This window comes from Myotis davidii, unplaced genomic scaffold (assembly GCF_000327345.1).
Source record: "Myotis davidii unplaced genomic scaffold, ASM32734v1 scaffold1597, whole genome shotgun sequence".
NCBI classification, from domain to species: domain Eukaryota; kingdom Metazoa; phylum Chordata; class Mammalia; order Chiroptera; family Vespertilionidae; genus Myotis; species Myotis davidii.
This window is the reverse complement of record NW_006289394.1, coordinates 28,207-50,214: the sequence shown is the minus strand read 5'-3', so window position 1 is coordinate 50,214 and position 22,008 is coordinate 28,207. Positions and strand designations below refer to the sequence as shown.

Here is a 22,008-nt window from a genome sequence, read left to right as displayed (position 1 = left end):
TCTGCCCTGCTCTGTGCATGACAGGGGGCGGTGCCCCAACTCCCCAGTTGGCCCTGCTCTGAGCCCAACCAGGGGCTGCATCTAGGGATTGGGCCTGCCCTCTGCCACCCAGGAGCAGGCCTAAGCCAGCAGGTCATTATCTCCCGAGGGGTCCCAGACTGCGAGAGGGCACAGGCCGGGCTGAGGGACCCCTCCTCCCCGCCCCCAAGTGCACAAATTCATAATACTCTCATTCTTCATATATATATATGTATGTATGTATAAGAGAAGAATGAGAGTATTATGAATACCTTCCAGACATTGGAAAATGTGGGAAAAGTTGAAAATACTAAACTCCAAGATGTAGTTTATAAGGTGTGGTGCCCTTGTTTCCAGATGTGATCTCCCCTGAGAACCACAGGGAAGCTCTTCTCCTGGGTTTGCTTCTAGCTTTGACCCTTGGGAACGTTGCCTAACACATTCAAACTACAATCTAGAGCAGGGGTGGGCAAACTTTTTGACTCGAGGGCCACCATGGGTTCTTAAACTGGACCGGAGAGCCGGAACAAAAGCATGGATGGAGTGTTTGTGTGAACTAATATAAATTCAAAGTAAACATCATTACATAAAAGGGTACGGTCTTTTTTTTCAATAGTTTTATTCATTTCAAACGGGCCAGATCCAGCCCGTGGGCCGTAGTTTGCCCACGGCTGATCTAGACCCAAGAGAGCAAGATCCAGAAAGAGGTAAACTTAAATCCTAACTTTCCACATAGTTTCTTTTCCCTAGATGGATGATTTACAGACTCTTCCTGTATTTCAAGGGAGATCCCACCCCTTAATAAATAGTAGCACTGTAAGAGACATAGCTCTGTGACATACTATGTGTGTGTAAGAATAGGATTAGGTGACAATTGTTTTCTTTAGAAATGTTTGCAACATATGTAAATTTTCAATTATCTACTCCTATATGCAGAAGAAAAGTAAGAAATGGCAAGTGACCTAAGCCAACCTTTCTCTAGTGTCTTGCATTACTTTCTGCAAACTTTTATGGGAAAGAGACACCATGGAGACTGCCAAGATGGATACTACATTGTTTCTGCCTTCAGGCAATTTCTGGTCTGCTATTGGAAACCATTGACATGGGACTGTCAGAATTTGCAGGAATGAGAGAATTTATGCTAGATCTCCCCACTCTCAATGGGTGGCCTCCAATTCTGGTCACAGAATGGAGTGGGGCAGTGGTAGAGCAGGAGGGAAACCTCATGACCTCTCAGGGCTGTGCTTCTACTTTCTGGTGAATAACTGGCCTCTTCCCAACACTAAAACTGACTCTGGACCAGAGGCCCCCTGTAATTCCGGGGTGTGTCTATGGCCTGAATACAGGAAAGCCAATGAAGTCTGGCTTGCAGTTCTCACCCGCCTGGACCCCTAACAGCAGAGATAACTCATTTCACTTGGCATGAAATGCTCTCTCTCCATTCTTCTCCACAATTAGCCAGAACCCAAGATTTCCTGATAGGGATATGGAAAACAGAAGCTCCAATGGCTTCCCACAGAATACTATGAATCCTGGTAGAAGCATTAAAACTGGCCCTCTGCTCAACAGCTCACCAAAGAGAATCAGCAGCATTGTTGAGGAGGGGAGAGCAATTGTAACATCCTTGAGTTTTGCATTCTGAAAGTAAGTAAACTGAAGGTCTTCTGTACCTACCCAATTGGATTAAGACCAAAATATTAAGAGTTCTGGCCTCCCTAGGTTTGACAGCCCACATAAGATAGACAATATCTTATATTCATTTAAAAACTGAGTTTCCCATGACATTTAATTATCCTTATGTTTTTCCCCTTGAGAACTTCAGTAGTAGCTTGAAGAGAACAAAGTTGAAACTTGAGGAGCATGGCCAAGGGATGTTAGGAGTGGGTGGCTGGAAATAGAGGGTGTTTAGGAGAGGGGCAGGGATTATAAGAAGAATACTGATATAGTGACTTTGAGCTATTTAAAACCTCTTAAAACACAAATGCCCAGAGCACAGACAAATCTGTCCTCAAAGTGCATGATGCATCTTCTGCATCACCCCTCTTCAGAAACAAAGATTCTCTCAACCAACTATACAGAAGGTAGAAAATAGACGGTATCCCCCCCACACACACACACAACCAGAGAGTTTTTCTGAATGTTTATTTATTTATTTATTTATTTATAATATATTTTCTTGATTTTTTACAGAGAGGAAGGGAGAGAGATAGAGAGTTAGAAACATCGATGAGAGAGAAACATCGATCAGCTGCCTCCTGCACACCCCCTACTGGGGATGTGCCCGCAACCCAGGTACATGCCCTTGACCGGAATCGAACCTGGGACCTTTCAGTCCGCAAGCCGACGCTCTATCCACTGAGCCAAACCGGTTTCGGCATGAATGTTTATTTTTAAGTATTCAGTTCTTCAAGATTTACAGTGGGAAACAAAATCAGCAAACATGGAGCCAAATATTGGCAAAGCATACAGTTTTGGAAGTTGTCTAGTTCAATCAGCTGGTCTTACTAAGTGACAGCCAAGCCAGTTAAGTTTGTCCACAATTAGACAGTTAGTTGAGAGCAAGGATTAGAATCCACACTGTGTTCCCAGGTCAGAGTTTTTTTCTTACATTGTTATAAGTTCACAATATTCCAAGGTACAGCACATGAGGGATGCATGTAGAATGTATTGTTTTAAACCTCTTTGCTTTTTTATATTTAGGTCAAGATGGGGTTTATATTCTCAAAATCTATGAATGAAAACATGAAAAACCAACAGGAGTTCATGCTTATGAATGCTCGACTTCAGGTACTTTTAAAATAATTAAACTTTTATGTTGTTACTTTATGTTGTTACTAGAGACCCGGTGCATGAAATCGTGCACATTGAAAGGAAATTAATTAAAAGAAATATTTCAATATCGCTATTCACCTTTTCTCTATAACAGAAGTGTCAACCAAATTCATGATCAGTAATGAAAGATGGAAACACACGTGTGTGATTGGCACCAGCAAGAGCTTTATATATATAGATATATCTATATAGATAGATAGATAAACTTGTTTAATTAGACCTGCTTTCTGATTTAGCTAAACTTTTTCCAGCCTAGTGAAGCACCCAAACTTCTCTTTTAGGTAATTGTCAGCAACACAGCAGTAAATATCAACATGAAGATTATTATTGTAGAAAAACTATAAAATGTTTGCAACTGGCTATAAAGCAAATCGTGTTCCTATGCTGAAGAAACTCTAAGGAGGCTAGTCGCTAGGAATAGGAAGCTGGGCATTGCTACATGACATCATTGCCCGGTGCCCACAGCCACCATTTCTGAGCTGGGCTGGGCTGTGGGCCACATTTTGTGCCATGGGGTCTTGGCAGCGTCGGCTGCAATTTGGTGGGCTGTCACTCGGGGTGGTGGTGGGGCCTGTGTCTCACTTAGGGGAAACCGAGTGTTGCTTTGTGGGTGCCAGGTCCACGATGTCATTTATTGTTAAATGGCCTGTTGCGAGGGAGAGGAAGCCAGGTGTTGCTACGTGATGTCATTATCCAGTGCCCACAGCCACCGTTTCTGGGCTAGGCTAGGCTGTGGGCCACATTTTGCACCATCGGGTCTTGGCAGCATCGGCTCTGATTTGGTGGGCTGTCGCTCTGGGGTGATAGTAGGACCTGTGTCCCACGGTGGGGAAGCCAAGTGTTGCTTTGTCAGCAGTGCCATTTCTCTGTAAATGGCCAGTGTGCATGAGTGTCTGGCCCCAGGTGGTCAGTGTGCATCATAGTGACTGGTCAAACAGAAACTTAGTATATTAGCCTTTTATATATAGATGGTGGTTAAAGTTTCTAACGTGTGCTCCAGCAGTATGTTCTTTTTGACTCCAAAAGGTAAAGTGCTCTTGGAGCTCCATCCTTAAAGCCAAGATGAAATGGATTGTTAATTATCTAGTGAATGGGCTTTTAAAAATCTCCAATCCAGATATTTCTGCTAAAATGTCCATACTATAGCTCTGGCTGGTTTGGCTCAGTGGATAGAGCATCGGCCCACACACTGAAGCGTCCTGTGTTTGATTCTGGTCAAGGGCATGTATCTCAGTTGCAGGCATGCTGCAGGCTGGATCCCCAGCCTTGGGTTAGGGGCAGGAGGCAACCCATCAATGTGTCTCTCTCACTCTAAAAATCAATGAAAAAATATCCTCCAAGAGAATTAACGAAAATAAGCAAAAAGTTTATATACCATAGTAAGAGATAACTATTTACAATATAGAGTTGGGAGAATGATACCCCCTCAAAGATATTTGCATCCTGATCCCCTGTGACTGTTTTTCTTTACATGGCAAAGGGCTCTGCAATGTGATTAAGTTAAGAGCTTGAGATGGAGAAGATCCTGTATTATGCTGGATGATCTGGATGGGCACAATGTATTCAGAAATTCAATCACTCACTATAATGTGCACTGACCACCAGGGGCGGGCCAGAGGAGGGGCAGGCGGGGGTAGGGGGAGAGATTTGAAAATGCCTTGCTGCTGGCTTTGGAGATGGAGTAAAGGACCATGAGCCAAAAAACACAGACAACTTCTAGAAAATGGAAAAGGCAAGGATATGGATTCTCCCCTGGAGCCTCCAGAGGCAGTGCAGTTCCATTTTGGACTGCTGACCTCCAGAACTGTAAGAAAATAAATCTGTGTTGTTTTAAGCTACTAAGTTTTATCATTTGTGATATAACAATAGGACACTAATACAGAGTATGAAAACGACACTGGATTTATACATAGGCTGCATAGAAAAGATCAAAGCAGATTATCTAATTGCCTATATATAGGTTGTCAAAAAGTATTTTAAATGTTGTATGTCAAAATCAAGTGTTAAAAATTTGACTGGAATCATCTTCCTAAAATATCGAATAAAGATCTCTAGGCCTCTGTGGTTCATTATGGCTCCGAGAATAGAAAGTCCTACTCTAAGGCAGTATACAGAGTGGTTAAAAGTGAGGACTAAAGCCACGCTGTCTGTTTTTGAACCCTATCTCTACCCTGACTAACTTTAGGCCTGTGCCTCTATCTCCTCATCTGTAAGCTGGAGGTAATAGTATCCCCTGCATAGGGTTATTCTGAAGAGTAAAGATGGTAGTGTATAAAAAGTATGTAGAACAAGACCTCAAATCTTTAAAACAATGTCTCTCACTCTATAAATATTAGTGGCTGCTGTTGCTATTGTTATTAAAGAGTGACAAGAGTGTCTTATGCAGGATAATGTCTTTTGGGGGAATGGAACAATTGAAAGAATGGGCAGCTGAATTACTGTAACAGAGCAGAGTGACCTAGGGAAGACCAGACCTTAGGCATACAAACCAGCCATGAATGTCACATACTGAGAGTCTTTGTCCAAGACCTTTGGAAAATATAGGGTGTTTACTCTTACATCAGTCCCCATGAAGTCAGGATCTGTGAAGGAACTGGGATTTTAATGTATTTGCAAGCTAACAAAATTAGCCTGTGACTATTTCATGGATGCTGGCAGAATTCAGGAGATACCATGTCAGAGACCGAAAACTTAATTACTCATAACATAGCAAGCAGCATGAGCACGAGGTTGCTATCAATTTCCCATTCCCCTCAAGTCTCACAGAGGATACAAATATGGCTGTAGATTGGTGCTGGGCATTCAGTGGGTTTGTGGCACATTTGAAAAACACTGAGCTTAGGGAATCTACTGCTTTTATAATGAGCAGTGAGCTCCTGGAGTTGGGGAGGATTATCTTTCCTTTTTTTCCCTAATAAATTTTTATTGATTTCAGAGAGGAAGGGAGGGAAAGAGGGAAAGAGAGAGAGAGAAACATCAATGATGAGAGAGAATCACTGATCAGTTGCCTTCTGTACACCCTACACTGGGGATGGAAACGCAACCCAGGCATGCGCCTGACTGGGAATCAAACCATGATCTGCTGGTTCATAGGTCGACACTCAACCACTAATCCACACTGGCCAGGCAAGGGTTAACTTATGTCTCAAGATTGTTCACTACAAACACAGCCCAGAGAAATGGCCTGAACAAAGAGCACTCTAGGCCTTGCATTCTTGGCCTACCCAGCAAGAATGTGCTGGGACATTCAGGGCCGATGACATATTAATCCTCCTGACAACCTGCTCCTCAGCCCAACTGACCAGAGCTTTGAGAACAAACTTGACTTCTGCCCTCTGATTCCAGCAACCACCATAGAGGGCACTGAGGTCAGACTGGCAGGAGCACTATCGGTGGCATCAGTTTTCAGCTTAGTTGAATCAGAGGTGAAACAGGCCTAGGCATTTAGAAGAATCTCTGTGGGGCCCTTATTGAGCCAGTAACTTTGCCTTAGGTGGCAGAATGGGCTAAAGTTTTTCCCAAAGGGGTAGCTGCTACTTTATGCAAAATTGAGATAACAGGGCCAGGCCAGCCATGCCCTCAAATACATTTTAATTTGACCAGCAAATGAGCCCTTGCATTCTAGTTGTCCTGTCCTAGTTAACCCACCCAAAATGGAGATGTCAGGTCTAAGTGGCACAAGACTTCCATGGGTCAGGTGTTTATTTTTAACAAGAGTGCTGTAGTAGGCCAACAGCTGCCTCACGTTATTGAAAGGGGTATATTACAGGTTCAGTGTGACACCGCCCACCCACCCCTAAATTTCTATGTTAAAGACTTAACCCTCACTGCCTCAGCATGTGACCTTATTTGGAGATAGATGCTTCATAGAGGTAATCAACTTAAAATGAGGTGATCAGGGTGCGCCCTAATCCAATATGACTGGCATCCTTATAAAAAAGGGGAAATTTGGACCTAGAGATAGGCATACAGGGACAATGCCATGTGACTATGAAATTGACCATTTACAAACCAAGGAGAGAGGCCTGAACATTACAGCCCCAGCAACAAACCAACCCTGCTGACACCTTAATTTTAGACTTTCAAACTCCGGACTGAGACAATGTTTTGTTGCTTAAGCCATGCAGTTTGTGGGTACTTTGTTGTGGCAGCTCTAGAAACTAATACAGGATGTATTTGGTGCCTGTGTCCAGCAGGTGACACTGCAGTACTGGGCCTCTCTGGAGATCAGCTGTGATTTTGTTTTTCTCTCTGGGATTCTATATTGTTTCTATTAGACCACGGGAAGGGGCCAGGGAATCCCTGAATGGAAGGGTGCCCTCTCGTCACTATAAATATTTACTATATAAACAAGTAACACAATTTCATTACACATTCATATAACAGGGGAAACAACTGTAAGATCTTGAAGCAGCTCAGAGGTCACTTTTAATTTCCCTTCCTGGAGGCAAACTTCTTTCAAACCCTATCAGTTGAATTCCAGAGCTTTTTTCCCTCTGGGAACACAGACCAAAGAAATTAACATAGGTAATTCAGGGTTATTTTAGCAGTGTCAGGAGATATGCTATCCCCAGGGAGCTGGAGGAATTGAGGAGTGCAAAGCAGCTAGGAAGCTTTTTGCCCTTTGGCTCCTAATCCCAGCATGGGTGCAGCTTCCTCCCATGTGCACCCCTGGCCTCCAAGAGTACTGAGTTTCAGGGCATCATTCTTTTAGCCTCTGCTAGTGCCAATACTCTGACCTGTGTGTCATAAGAAACTGCCAAACCTGTAGAGAATTTTTATGAGTTTGTTTGAACCAAACTGAGGAAAATTTCTGGGAAGCAAAACCTCAATGGATTGAGAAAATGCTCCAGAGAATGGCAGTTTTGCAGCTTCCTTTATACATTAAATTCAAAGTGTCTGGTATTCGCTGGCACCCTGCCCTGGGGGCGAAAGGACCCCCTCCCTCTCTTGGGCCGGTGAGAAGCTGACCTGTCCACACTGACGTCTGAAAACCACCCCACCCCGGTGGAAAATTCCTGCCAGACAATCGGCTCCAGACAATGACCAAACCGCAGGACAGACCGCAGGTTTCACCTGACCCTGGAAAGCCCCGACTGCCACCAGTTTCGGCCAGCAACAATTGCCTCAGAAAAGTATAAAACCTTGCCCCTGCCCAGGTTTGGCACGGCTTCTCCTGCTCCCCTCTCTGAGCCGGTGAACCCACCCATGTGCTCCCAATAAAACCTGTTTGATCTGGTCTCTGATTGGACTCACGGTTTTTCCTTGCGGCAGCGTAAAACCTAAGACAAAGGAGGAGATGTAAGTACAATTACATGAAATCCATTGGTGGTAGATTAAGAGGAAGAAAGCAAAGCAGGGAAATCTGGAGGACTGGATAAAAAGCAAACTGCAAAGAGATGTGACTACTTTTTGTACATTGGTGGGTACAGGATAGTTAATAATTAGCATTTACAGCACATAGAGATGGTATGCTGGGAACGAGGTAGCGCTGTAGTGTGTGCTCTGGCGCAGCAGGTCTGAAAATGATGATTACTCTGACATTTCAAAGATATGTTATCTTAGATGCAAAAAGACAGTAGACAGGCTCCATTAAGGAAAAAACGCACCTTTGTCAGGAAGATACTGGCTTTGGATGTGACTGCCACCGTCACCCATTTTTAGATGGTCATTTTTATGTTCAGACCATCCTATGTGATTATTTTCAGTTTCTGGGTTTGTAAGGCTTGCCATGCAGACCTCCCCTGAGTCTGTCAGGTCTAAAAGGGGGTCCCCTTTTTATCCACACCTGTATCCTCATCACTTTGGGCCAACCTGGTACTTAGCTCACCCTACTTCTGCTTGGAAATAACTAGACTTGGGTACCTCTGTCCAACAGAGCCATAAGCATCTGAATCCTCTCTCCCCTCCCTGAAGTGCCCCAGAACACTCAGCCTTCTTCCCTGAAGCTGCTGAAGTTTGAGAGAGAGAGAGACAGGGAGAGAGCAGCTCAGTGCCAGTAAGCGAGCCTTTGCATGTAACTCTGTTTCACGGGGCCTCCCACCACTAGGCTCAACAAACAAGTTTTTTGTTTTGTTTTGTTTTGTTTGCAGTCTACCCCAAGTTCTGTAACTTCAATGCTGACACCATTATTTCAGCATTGGGGACCCTTGACCCATCAGCCACAGTCACCCTGCATACCTTTGGGCTGAGGTGTGGGGCTTGATGCCCCATTGTCATGATAACATCCTTCCTTCTCCCCCCAGAGGAGAATGTGCCACAACCAAAGTACCCTCTGGGTGACCTGTTCTGACCCTACCTTTTGTTGCTCATTTAACACCTAGGACAGTGAGAGACCCTTACTCTACCCTCCCACCCTCACCACCACCTACATGAGAGCATTTCCTACTGGATCTCAGGGCGTGTTCTTGTATGGAATAGCCCATTTACCGAGGGCTCCAGTCCTTTCTCTTTCAGAATGCCATGCTTCTATCAGCATCTAAGCTTTGTCACCAAAACAGGTAGACTCTGTGAGGGTCTGGGATTTACCGTACTGCCAGGTAAACAGGATAGTCTGTTACTGTTTCAGGGGGGCAGGTAGCAGGCGCTGTTACTCACCGGGCAGCAAGCAGCCTGAGTAGGCTATCATGAGATGTTTTCCATGTGCCCCAAGTTCCATGGAGGGCATGGAGGTGGGCCTAGCTGGACTAGACACTGAGGTGGATGCAGCAGGTTTGTGACTTAACTGAGGTACAGTGAGCTGTCAAATCTACCACTTTTATGATGAGTGGTCAGCAAGGCTGCTTTTTTTGTGAGAGAGGTTACTTCATCCCTCAAGTCTGCTCACTGCAAACACAACCCTGAGAAATGGCCCAGATAAAGAGCAGTCAGGCCATATCCTTGGCCTACCCAGTAAGAAAGTCCCGAACTTATTGACTCTCTCAACATGTGTGTTGGTTAAGATGATTAGTTTTCCTTGTTTATCAGGATATACTTTATTATTTATCTTCTGATTTCAAGGATGGAGACAAAGAGAATATAGATCAACATGGTTGAAGCATCTTTCCAACCCTAAAGCTACTAACTGGGGAAGCCTAGAGTGAAACACACTCACCTATAACCATTTTGGAAGATCAGATTGGTCCTTGAATGTTCCCCATTTAAAGAAATTAAACATCTAGTATCGTTCTTAGGGTTGAAGCTATTCTTATTTTCTTTTAAAAAGTATTATGAAATATTTGATACATACAAGAGAATATAGTTATAACTTTAGAGCATAATAAAATGAACACCAATGAACCCATCACTGAATTGAATAATTACGACCTCACAATATCCCTGAGGCTATCTATGGGTTCCCTCCCACATGTTGAGTAAATGCAAACAGCTAAAGCTAAGCTAGAATTGACCTCATGTCCCAGAGCCCTGAGGACTTAGGACTCTGCCAACAGAAGAGATGGGCTACTGGGGGTAGAAGACAACTCATATTTGTAGTTCTTCAAAGGGGACTTTTTAAAAAAATATATATTTTATTGATTTTTTACAGAGAGGAAGGGAGAGGGATAGAGAGTTAGAAACATCAATGAGAGAGAAACATCGATCAGCTGCCTCCTGCATACTCCTTACTGGGAATGTGCCCGCAACCAAGGTACATGCCCTTGACTGGAATTGAACCTGGTACCCTTCAGTCTGCAGGCTGATGCTCTATCCACTGAGCCAAACTGGTTAGGGCCAAAGGGGACATTTTTAAACTCCTGACTGAAAAACCATGCCTACTAATACCTTTTTTGTTGTTGTTTATTTTCTTTTTTTTAAATTTTCTTTATTGATTACATATGTATTACATATGTGTTCTTAACCGGGAAGTCCCTTGAATAAGAGAAGTAGAATTATCAACACAAGTTCACAGACAGTGGAGCTATAAGGAAGGCTATAGTGGTCTAACTCTTATGCTTGCATTCACAATCATCTTCTCCATCCCCATTACCTGCCCGTAGCCTCCCCCTGTCCTTTACCTGTAATCCTTCTCCTGATGTTCATTTTTTTATTGTGGTAAAAATACATCTAAAATAATAAAAGGGTAACATGCTAATTAGACCAGACATCATTCCAGAGTCCTTCCAGACAAAGCCAGGGCTGAAGGGAAGCCAGTCCCAGGTGCCTGCCGGCAACAGGAGCAAAGCCCGTGTCCCGGCTGCCAGAGAGAAGCAAGTGCTGGCAGCGAGGGGAAGGAAGGCCTACTCTTGCACGAATTTCATGCATTGGGCCTCTAGTATAATATAAAATTCACTGTTTTAAAGTGCACCACTCAGTAACAGTACATTTACACTATTTTTAAAAAATATATTTTATTGATTTCAGAGAGGAAGGAAGGAGAGAGAGAGAGAGAGAAACATCAATGATGAGAGAGAATCATTGATAGGCTGCCTCCTGTACATCCCACACTGGGGATTGAGTCTGCAACCTGGGCATGTGCCCTAACCAGAAATCGAACCGTGACCTCCTGGTTCATAGGCTGACACTCAACCACTGAGCCACTCTGGCCAGGCTACATTACACTATTGTGCAATCATCATCACTTTTAACATTGCCGTCACCCCAAGAGGAAACTACATACCGATTAAGCAGTCACCTCCCATCCTCCCTCTCCCCCCAGCCCCTGGCAACTGCTAACCTGCTTTCTGTCTCTATGGATTTGCCTATTCTGGACATTTCATATACATGGATTCATATAGCATAAGGCCTTTTGTGTCTGGCTTCTTTCACATAGCATAATCTTTCCAAGGTTCATCTATTTGTAGCATGTATCAGTATTTCATTCCTATTTATGGCTAAGTAACATTACATTGTCTGGACATACCACCTTTTCTTTATCCATTCATTGATTTATAGAAATAAAGGATTTTTTCACCTTTTGGCTATTGAGAATAGTGCTGCTATGGAAATTCTTATACATGTTTTGTTTTTGTTTTTAAACACTTGCTTTTCAGTTCTTTTGAGTACATACCTAGAAGTGGAATTGCATGAGATCATATAATAATTTATGATATAACTTACTGAGGAACCACCAAAATTTTTAAAATAGTGCCAGTGTGTGGTGTCTTTCTCTAGCAAAGTTAAAACAGATGAAAGTAAGTTCATTGAACTGTATAATGAAGGATGGATTGGGTCTAAATCCAAAGAATATAATGAGTTGCTTGATTTGGGGTTTTTGGTTTTTTTGCTGTTGTTAATCCTCACCTGAGGATATTTTCCCTTTGATTTTTAGACAGAGAGGAAGGGAGAGGAAGAGACACAGAGAAAAACATCAATGTGAGAAAGATATCTACTGATTGTCTCCCAACACAGCGGGATCAAGCCTGCAACCAAGGCACATACCCTTGACCAGAATCTATCCCAGGACCCTTAAATCCTCAGGTCCATGCTCCAACCACATAGCCAAACCAGCGAGGGTTGAGTTGCTTGATTTTAAAAGAGGCTGTTAAAAATGTTCAGCAAGTCTCTTAAAGGTGGAGCAAGGTATTAACATGTCTGGGATCACTTAGGGGAGTTAATAAAAATATTCTTAAGACTTAACTTTCTGGATACTCCCTATGTTCAGGCATGGTGGGAAATGAAAGTAAAATAATTGATAAAGGTTGTTGGTACCATAGGCACTTACTTCTCTACAAAGATAAACAAATGACAAAGAAAAGTCAAGCCACCAAGTCGATCCTTGGCTGCCTAATCCTTCCATGCTGACAGAGGGTCCAGGATGCTTTCTACACTCAGTTCTCCAGGGGGACACACTGGTTTTAGGTTTGTTCACAACTTAACTGAGACCGATAAATACTGTTATAGACTGGCAGAATGATCTTTTCCTTTTCTTCCCTCAACTGTATTCTATTTTCATAACTCTGAGCTGGGTGAATTTTAATTCAGTTTTAGTTCTTCATTGCTTGAGCAAGAAGGGTCACTTATTTATTAACTCAGTAAAACAATGACAGGATATCTAGTATATAGAGAGTTGTGGCATGAAACTATTAATTAAAAATGATCCTATAGCTTTGACAATTATTTCTCTTTTACATTTTAAGAAATGTTTAGTTGAAATAATTTTAAATTTGCAGAAAAGTGGCAAAACTAGTACAGAAAATTTAAGCGTACCCTTGTCTAGCTGATTTAACAGTTTACAATGACCAAAACCAGAACATTAGCATCAGTATATAATATTGACTAAATTACTGATCCATTTGAATTTCACCAGTTGTTCTCACAATGTCCCTTTTATGTTCCAGGATCCAATCAAGATCTTATATTGCATTTCTTGTTGTGGCGCATTAGTCTCCTCCAGCCTGTGATGTTCCTCATTCTTTCCCTGGCTTTTTGATAAGAATTTTTGATAAGCACTAGTCAGTTATTTAGAAGTTCTCTCACTTGTGGTTTTTCCCAGTATGTTCCCATGATTAGATTGAGGTTGTGGTTTTTAAGGATTGTTTGGCATACTATTCTTAAACCACAGAATGCTATTTTGTCTTTGTCACTGCATCATTTCAGAGGACACCTGATGTGATGTCGTATTTCTGGTTAATTTAATCTTGATCTCTTGGTTAAGGCGGTATCCAACAGGTTTCTCCACTGTAAAGTTACTTTTTTTTTTCTAACTGATAAATATCATTGGATATATACTTTGAGACTGTTGATATCTTGCTTTTCTTTAGTATTTTGCTGACTCATTTTAGCATCCATTGGTGGGATTTACATGCAACAGTTATTTCTGGGGTGTTTGCCTAATTGTGATTTTTTTTATCACCTTCATTTCATCTATATTTGTTCATTGGAAAAGCTGCACCTTCTCCATATGATTATTTATTGTATTCATATATAAATATGGTCTCATGGACATTTTATGTTGTGGGTTATAATTTAGTACCATCGTTATTTATTTTATGGCTTAAATTGTTTCGGCTATTGGGAACTTCTTCCAGTTGGCTCCTATATCCTTTTGATAGATGCTTGTTTTCTAGGATAGTTCCTTTATTTACTGGAATCATAAGATATTCCACATCTATTGCCCCTGCAGCCAGCCTGGAATTAACCGTTTGGTTCCTTTTGTTAGAGAATGGTATTTAGAAATCAAGATCAGGGCGGTAGGTGGGCTTATTGCTATGGCCATAGTTCCTTGGTCCTCTCATCAAGGACATGCACATATACCAACCCATGCATACGCATACACTCATACCTATTTCTACACCTGTCTGTAAGTATATAGGCAGAGTGGGTAAATAACCGGTTTACAGTTGTTCATATGGAAAATAATACAATAACTAATAAATAACTCAGGAATAAACTGTGGTTGGATTTATTCACAACTATAAATCTATTTTTGCCCCACCCTGAATAATAAACCATAAATTCATACTGATACCTCTGATTACAATCCAGAATGACATTTTAGTGGAGGTTTTACCCTTCTTTATTTACAATTCTTTCTCAGACAGTGAGAAGCTTTTTCGAGAGGCCCCCTGAATTCCTTGGCTCATGTTCCCTTCCTCCCTAAGCCAGCAGTTTGGCATCTTCATGTCTCTCTAACTCTGACTCTCTTGCCTTCATCCTTCACTTAAGAACCCTTACGGTTGCATTGGGCCCATCTCAATAATCCTATATAATCTCCCCATCTCAAAATCCTTTCATTAACCACATCTGCAAACTCCCTTTTTTGCCATGTAAGGTAAAACCCCACAGATTCAAGGCACAGACTTCTTTGGTGGGTTGGAGGTATTATTCTGCCTACCACAGGTACTTATGATTTCTAATATTTGCTATTATAAACAGTGTTACAATAAATAACCTTGTGCTTTCACATTTTTGTACTGTTGGAGGTATATCTTCAGGGTTGATTTCCAGAAGTGGGATTACTGGGTCAAAGGCAGGTGCCTCGGTAGTTTCGTTTAGTCTCACCAACAGAATTTGTGGTGTTGCTTTTTAATTTTTGCCACAGTGACAGGCAAGAAAATGATATCTTAGTCTTGTTTTAATTTGCATTCATTTAATATGAGTAAACTTGAACATCTGTGCAGGTTTGAGGGCCTTTTATATATCTTATTTTTATGAATTGTCTCTTTTTTTTGTCCCCTGTCCCTCAATTTTTAAGACTTCTTTACACATTATGAATTTGACCTCTCATGGAAATATATTGCCATTTTTCTTCCACATTGTCATTTGTCTTTGATTTTGTTTATGGTGGGGATGTGTGTGTGTGTGTGTGTGTGTGTGTGTGTGTGTGTTTTAATATATTTTATTGATTTCAGAGAGGAAGGGATAGGGAGAGAGAGAAAAAAACATCGGTCATGAGAGAAAATAATTGATTGGCTGCCTCCTGCACACCCCATACTGGGGATCAAGCTCGGAATTTGGGCATGTGCCTTGACTGGGAATTGAACCATGACCTCCTGGTTCATAGGCTGATGCTCAAACACTTAGCCCCAGGTCTGGGCTATATTGGGATGTTTTTGCATGAAAAATATTTTAATTTTTATGTGTTCAAATTAACAATCCTTTATTTTATTGCCTCTGCATTTTAAGTCTTTATTTAGAAAATGTTTTCCTATACCAGTTACAGAAGTAGCCACCTTGTCTCCCGATGGTACTTTTATAGCTTCATTTATTTACATTTAGATCTCTAATCTATTTGAAATTTGTTCTCATATACAGTGTCAGATATGGATGTAATTTTATCTTTTTCCAAACGACTATCTCGTGTCTACATTTATTAAAAAAACCATCTTTATGTTTACTTTTTCATAGAAACTTTAGTTCAACTTGTCCAGCTCTAGAACATAGTTTATTGATTTTTTAAAAATTGGGATTCCATACATGTATAAATTTATTTAGGAAGAACTGTTATGTCATCCTATCCAAGAACAGGAGATGTTTTTCCATTTGTTTAATATATTTTATGTCTTCCAAGAGTTTATACATGAATTACAGACTAAGCAAAAGTTTTACTGTGTGTGGTAAAAGAAAAATTTTAATTTTTCCTCTAAACGGTTATAAAAATATTCTTGCAGTTGAATTTCTTATGTACCTGGCAATGGACTATATTAGCAGTGCATATGATGAAGGGACATGCTTACTCTGAAATATGTGAGACTGAAGAGGAGGAAGAGAAAGAATAGCAGAATTTCTAGGCAGGTTGGCATAACACAATGGAAAATCTAGAAGGGAAAATGGCCATTGCCTGTTACCAGATAGATTTATGGCCAGGACATGGCTGCGAAGGACTATGGTTTCACTCTCCTTGTTGCAATGAGAAATTCACAGGCACTGGAGTCAGATACACCTGGGACCAACCCTGGCTCCATCACTTACTGGTTATATAACCTTGAATAAATGATGTAGGCTCTCTGAGTCTCAACTTCATTATCTAAGGTGGGGAGAAGGATACCCAAGTACTAGCTTGTATGGCAGAGGTGATGCTCAATAAGTGTTCCCTTCTTTCCCATTTATCTACTTTCTTCTCCTTTTAAATAATCAATCCTGGTAATGGGACCAAGGGACCAATAAGCCTGTCAGACCCAGCCTAAAGATGACAACACAGAGACACAGAGTTAAGTAGTAGTATAATATTTACATGTTCTGAAATGGTTTACATTATTTCACATAGTGCTTTTCTTGGAGGAAGAAATGGTTGAATCATTTTCAGTAAAGAAAAATTTTGTGTTCTCTTTGAATCTGTTTGATAAATTAATGAAGTTAATTTTAAGTTCATAGTTAGGTTCTGTTTAAGTACATTTACTGATGGTAAATTAAAGAAATATGTGAGCCATTAACTTCTGGATTTATTACACTAATAATATAATTATAAAACTTAGGATTTGAATTTTTGTTATGTTTTTTTTGTTATGAATTTTTGTTACATTCATTTGGTTTTTAAATCCTTGTACATGGCTTAGCTGCCAAATTATATAGTGTAAAATATTTATTTTCAGTTATGTATCCAAAATGAACAATTAATTTGAAGCCCTATTTATTTTGAGGAAAATCTGAACATCAAGACTTCCGAGTTTTAGTTATTATATTAGAATGGAAGATTATAGGCAATTTTCCTCTTTTGAAAAATTTTCTGCAATTATATATATCTTTAAAATATGTACAAACAAACAAGCAAAAGCACAGTGAGAGCTACAGCTGTAGACACAGTACCTTAACATTAGCAACTGCTAATCTGCCTACAGACTTTTGGTAAAAAGTTGTTGTTAGTTTTTTGCACGTATTATAATAAAAAAATCAATATTACTACAAGAGGTGATTAGGAATATATATTTTAATTAAATATTTTCTTCATATTTTTAGTATTTAAACATTTGAATAGTTAAAGGCTTTGGGAAGTTGAAGACAAAGGGAGTTCTATTAGGTTATATATTTTTTTAATACTGCTAAAGTTAATTCCCTTCTGAGTAACACTTTGTTGCTATGCCTCTTTAATAAATACATCAATTACAACTTTCATTTGCAAGAACTATCATTTTCAAGAACTAGAAACCCAAAGCACACAACTATGAAGAAAAAATCTGCTTGTGATAGATAAAAGGGAAGAATGAATAATGTTCAGAAATTAGAGATAGATAGTAAAATGCAAATGACAAGGGGTTTTTGTCTACGTATTTCTTTCAACAAAAAGCTACTGCCATTGCACACCATACGATTTGGTATGCTCACATGTAATCTCTATATCTCTCTCTCTAGTAAGTTTAAATAAATATTTATATATTTATAGGACATAATTTTGCCTAAAATTTATAATGTAAAAGGAGGTACTTTAGATGTGAACCTGTCCAGGGAAAGGATCCCAAAGGCACACCTATTTGCTTTACGACCCTCACTTTCTATCATGGAGTGGAGAACAGTGCGAAAAAAATGCCGCCATGTTTATTGCTTTATCAAACTGAAAAGTTAAAATATCTAAGTAGTAACCACTTCAAAATCAAATTGTTGTCTTGTAGACTTCACCAAGGGGAATCAATGCTCGCTTTTCTCACTTTTCCTTCTTCCAGTGGATGCTCTGTGCCTCTTTCATGACTTAACAGAATTAACTTTTCCCCTTGGATCATTGATGTAGTCCTTTTAGACAATTCAGTATCAACATCTCTTCTGTGATTAAGTGCTTATTATTCTGGGGGAGGGCAGTTCTCTGGCAAGCTAAAGTTCCATGACTGGGCAGAAGTCTTCCCAAAGCATTTCTGGAGGACAGCCTTCCCCATTAATTCAGTGAACCCAGGGAAGCACCTTGGACAACTGCCTGCAGACACTGCACTTACCCAGCCACTGTGGACTTGTTTTGCCAAATCTCTGCAAGCCTCCTACACACCATTACTTCATGCTTTCCTTTGTGTATTCACTTATTCTTTATTCAACAAATGTTAATTGAACACCTACCCTATGTGACACAGATATGAAATTGAATTTAGTCACTGATCATATAGAGTGTACATTTTAATGGCGATGATAGACAACACACAACATATGTTCAGTTGAGATAAGCCGTATGATGAACACTAAGGCTGGATGTGGGGTCAGGAAAGAGCTGTCTCTAAAGAAGACATATATGGGCAGAGGCCTGAGTAAAGTGAGGAGAAAGCCATGTGCAAAATGGAGCAAACTGCAAGATGGGTTACTTCATCCTTTCTGGAAGAAAGTACCTGGACTCATTTCCTGATAAGTTGGATCACCTGCTGCCACTATAGGAAGCTCACATTTTGTTTTGGAGCCCTCATCTACATATTTAGCAATAAAATATTTGTTTCCATCGTAGAACTTTACTCCATAAAGAATATAAAAAATGGAATTAAATTTTAAACTTTTGGTTAAAACTATTTTTTTCAATTCTCTTTAGTAGGATAATAGTCTTATTTATTTATGCCTTTATTCTTACTATAAAGCATGAATTACTTCAAACTTTACAACTTTAAGGATGAGAATCATGGCAGTTCCCAGGAGGCCTTGCGTGAAACGGCTTGGAAGTGAGCAACCTGGAAGTCACTTAAGCCACTGGAGCTTGTGGCAGTCTCCAGCGAGCAGCACAGGGCTAGATGCACAGTTTTGACATTAGCTTCTGGGACCCTCAAGAAACACTGGAGTCTATAACATACTAAGGATATTTAGAAATTCTTTGGGATTATACCAAGTGGAAAGAAACCTGCAAGTGAAACAGTAAAGAAGAATGAGAAAATAAAATCTGCTGAAGAAACTGAAAGCCAAAAAAGAAATAAAGGAAGTCAGGTAAATAGTTCTTGTAAAGAAAATGACTCTAACCAGAAGCAACCAAACAAGAAAAAGAGGATCATCTATGATTCAGATTCAGAATCAAAGGAGACAATGAAGGTAAAAAAAAAAAAAATGCCAAAACACAACCAGAAAAATTGCCATTATCTCCTAAATCTGGTAAAATTCTATGGCAGGATCCTAAAACATTTCAGAAACAGATAACTTGATATTAAGAATGCAGCCTCTAAATCAAAAAAGAACGGAGGATCTACAAATAATTATCTTGGGGCATCAAACATGAAAAAGAATGAAGAAAATACTAACACCAAGAATATGCCTTTATCACCAATAAAACTTACCCCCACATCAGTGCTTGATTATTTTGGAAATGAAAGTGTCCAAAGATCCAATTAGAAGTGGGTGGCAAGTAAAAGAAAAGAGCTTTCACAAAATGCAGATTCCAGATTAAATGATGAAGTCACTACCAAACAATTACAACTTGATGAAAATGCAGAGCTGGGAAGACAACTCCATGAAGATGAAGAGTTTTCCAGAACATTAGCCATGTTGGATGAAGAACTAACAACAGAAAGTCTTAAAAAAAGAAAAAGGCTTGGAAATACCCCAAAGAGAGTAACAGTTTCATCTATACAAGAGAATTTAAGTAAAGCAGAGAAACATAAATATCATCATAAAGTAAAAACAGACATATTTCCTGATAAAAGAACTGCAGTTTTAAGAAGCAAACTAAATATGAAAAAGTTCAAAAGAATCTCAGCAACATTCCAATCAGCTCACAAAATAGAAGAAACTACTTTTCCCTATGCTAGTTCCAAGCTTTTGGGAGTCGGGGGGTAAAAGAAGGAAGTTAGTTATTCTAAAGCAGTGGTTCTCAACCTGTGGGTCGCGACCCCTTTGGCGGTCGAATGACCCTTTCACAGGGGTCGCCTAAGACCATCCTGCATATCAGAAATTTACATTATGATTCATAACAGTAGCAAAATTACAGTTATGAAGTAGCAACGAAAATAATTTTATGGTTGAGTCACAACATGAGGAACTGTATTTAAAGGACCAGAAGGCTGAGAACCATTGTAAAGGAACAGAACCTATCACCTCAAAAAGAAAAGAAAGTGCCATTGAATTGAGAGACAGAAACTCCTAAGAAAACCAAATGTTCTCTAGCAAAAAAATAATTTGTCCTGAAGATTCTGAAAAGAGATGCACTAATTATCATGTTTATCAAACTAACATAAATCAAGAAAGTACCAAAGATCTGTGCTCTAAAGAATTACTAAAGGGAACTGAAAATTGCTTATACTGTATTTATAATCACTGGTGTGCTGGAGTCCATTAAAAAAGATGAAGCCAGCCCAAGCTGGTTTGGCTCAGTCAATAGAGCATTGGACTGCAGACTGGAAGGTCCTGGGTTCGTTTCTGGTCAAGGGCACATGCTCCTGTTGCGGGCTTGATCCCTAGTAGAGGGCATGCAGGAGGCAGCCGATAAATGATACTCTCTCATTAATGATGTTTCTATCTCTCTCTTCCTCTCTGAAATCAATAAAAAAAAATTTTTTTTTTAAAAAAAGAAGAAGCCAACTCCCTAATGGAACATTATGGAGCAAAAAGTAACCGGAAATGTCAGCAAGAAAACTAACTGCCTTGTCATGGGTCATGATAGTAAACAGTCCACTATCCTTGGGAACCTTGGGAAAAACCTTGGGAACAAACATTATTGATAAGGATGGCATATTAGATTTGATTCAAACTGCCAGGCAAGAAGTCCAAATATGAAATAGTTGGAGCTGAGATGAATAGAGTAAAGTACAAGTTGCAGAGCACACTCCCCAAAAAATGACCAAGGAAAAAAAATTAGTACAACTAAGAAGGAATCAGAATCCAAAAAGATAAAAGTGACTCCTAAAAGAAACAGCTCTATAAAGTCAGGAAAAAAGAAAATAAGTGTGTTTTGGAGAGGCCAGGACTTCAAGGAGCAGGTCACTGAGGAGACAAATGGTGTTAGCCAAGCTAGGAATTTAGCCAATGACAGCAGTGGAAACAAAGTGGAAAATTTACTCTGGGTGAATAAATATAAGCCAGCCTCACTCAAGACCATAATTGGACAGCAAGGCGACCAGATCTGTGCCAATAAACTCCTCAGCTGCCTCCAAAACTGGCACAAGAGTCCATCAGAAGATAAACACTCAAAGTTTAGTAAATTTGTCGGCAAAGACGATAGCTCTAGTTTTAAAGCAGCATTGCTCTCAGACCTTCCAGGTGTTGGCAACATGGAACTGAATGCAAGTGATACAGTAAGAACAGTTTGAGAGAGACTGTTGCTGAGCCATTGAATAATAGCATTGAAGGCATTTATTCGAGAGCACCCAATTCGGTAAGCTCAAAGTATGACACAGCAGGCAATGAGGACTGGAGGAATTCAGTTTCTCACCTTCCCAAGCTGGTTGAGTAAGCACTTGTCTACACAAATGTATTGTTCAAGAGTCTCAGAACTTACTCCAGCTAAAGGACTATGCATATACTGGTAGATGATCTGTCACACATAAAGGACTATGCATATACTGGTAGATGATCTGTCACACATTTGTTCAGCCCTTGATCTCAAAAGGGGTAGGAGTACAGGATGTTGTTGTTCTTATGGATGTATATTATGAAAAAAGACTTTAAGAATATCATGGAAATTAGCAGGAGGATGGAAAATCTAGTTCAAGAGAAACCAACATGGCAGCATAGGTAAACACTGGAGATTGCTGCCTCGCACAACCACTTCAAAAATACAACTAAAATACGGAACGGACATCACCCAGAACCACAGGAAGGCTGGTTGAGGGGAAATTCTACAACTAGAAGGAAAGAGAAAAGCATACCGAGACTCAGAGGAGGCGCAGTGCGGAAAATACAAAGTTGCAGAGGTGC

At 40.2% G+C, this 22,008-nt stretch overlaps 1 protein-coding gene across 3 annotated transcripts in view; it reads left to right on the top strand.

Moving 5' to 3' along the window:
- PLGRKT (plasminogen receptor, C-terminal lysine transmembrane protein) overlaps positions 1 to 22,008 on the top strand; it is a 41,802-nt gene that overhangs the window by 6,183 nt on the left and 13,611 nt on the right. For 2 of the 3 annotated variants that reach the window (XM_015562514.1, XM_006761600.2), the window contains exon 2: positions 2,719 to 2,805. In XM_015562514.1, the coding sequence (XP_015418000.1) occupies positions 2,725 to 2,805 (81 nt within the window). In that variant the 5' untranslated portion in view covers positions 2,719 to 2,724. Of the gene's footprint in view, positions 1 to 698; positions 726 to 2,718; positions 2,806 to 22,008 lie in introns of those variants that run through there. The other variant, XM_006761601.2, reaches the window with a different exon arrangement.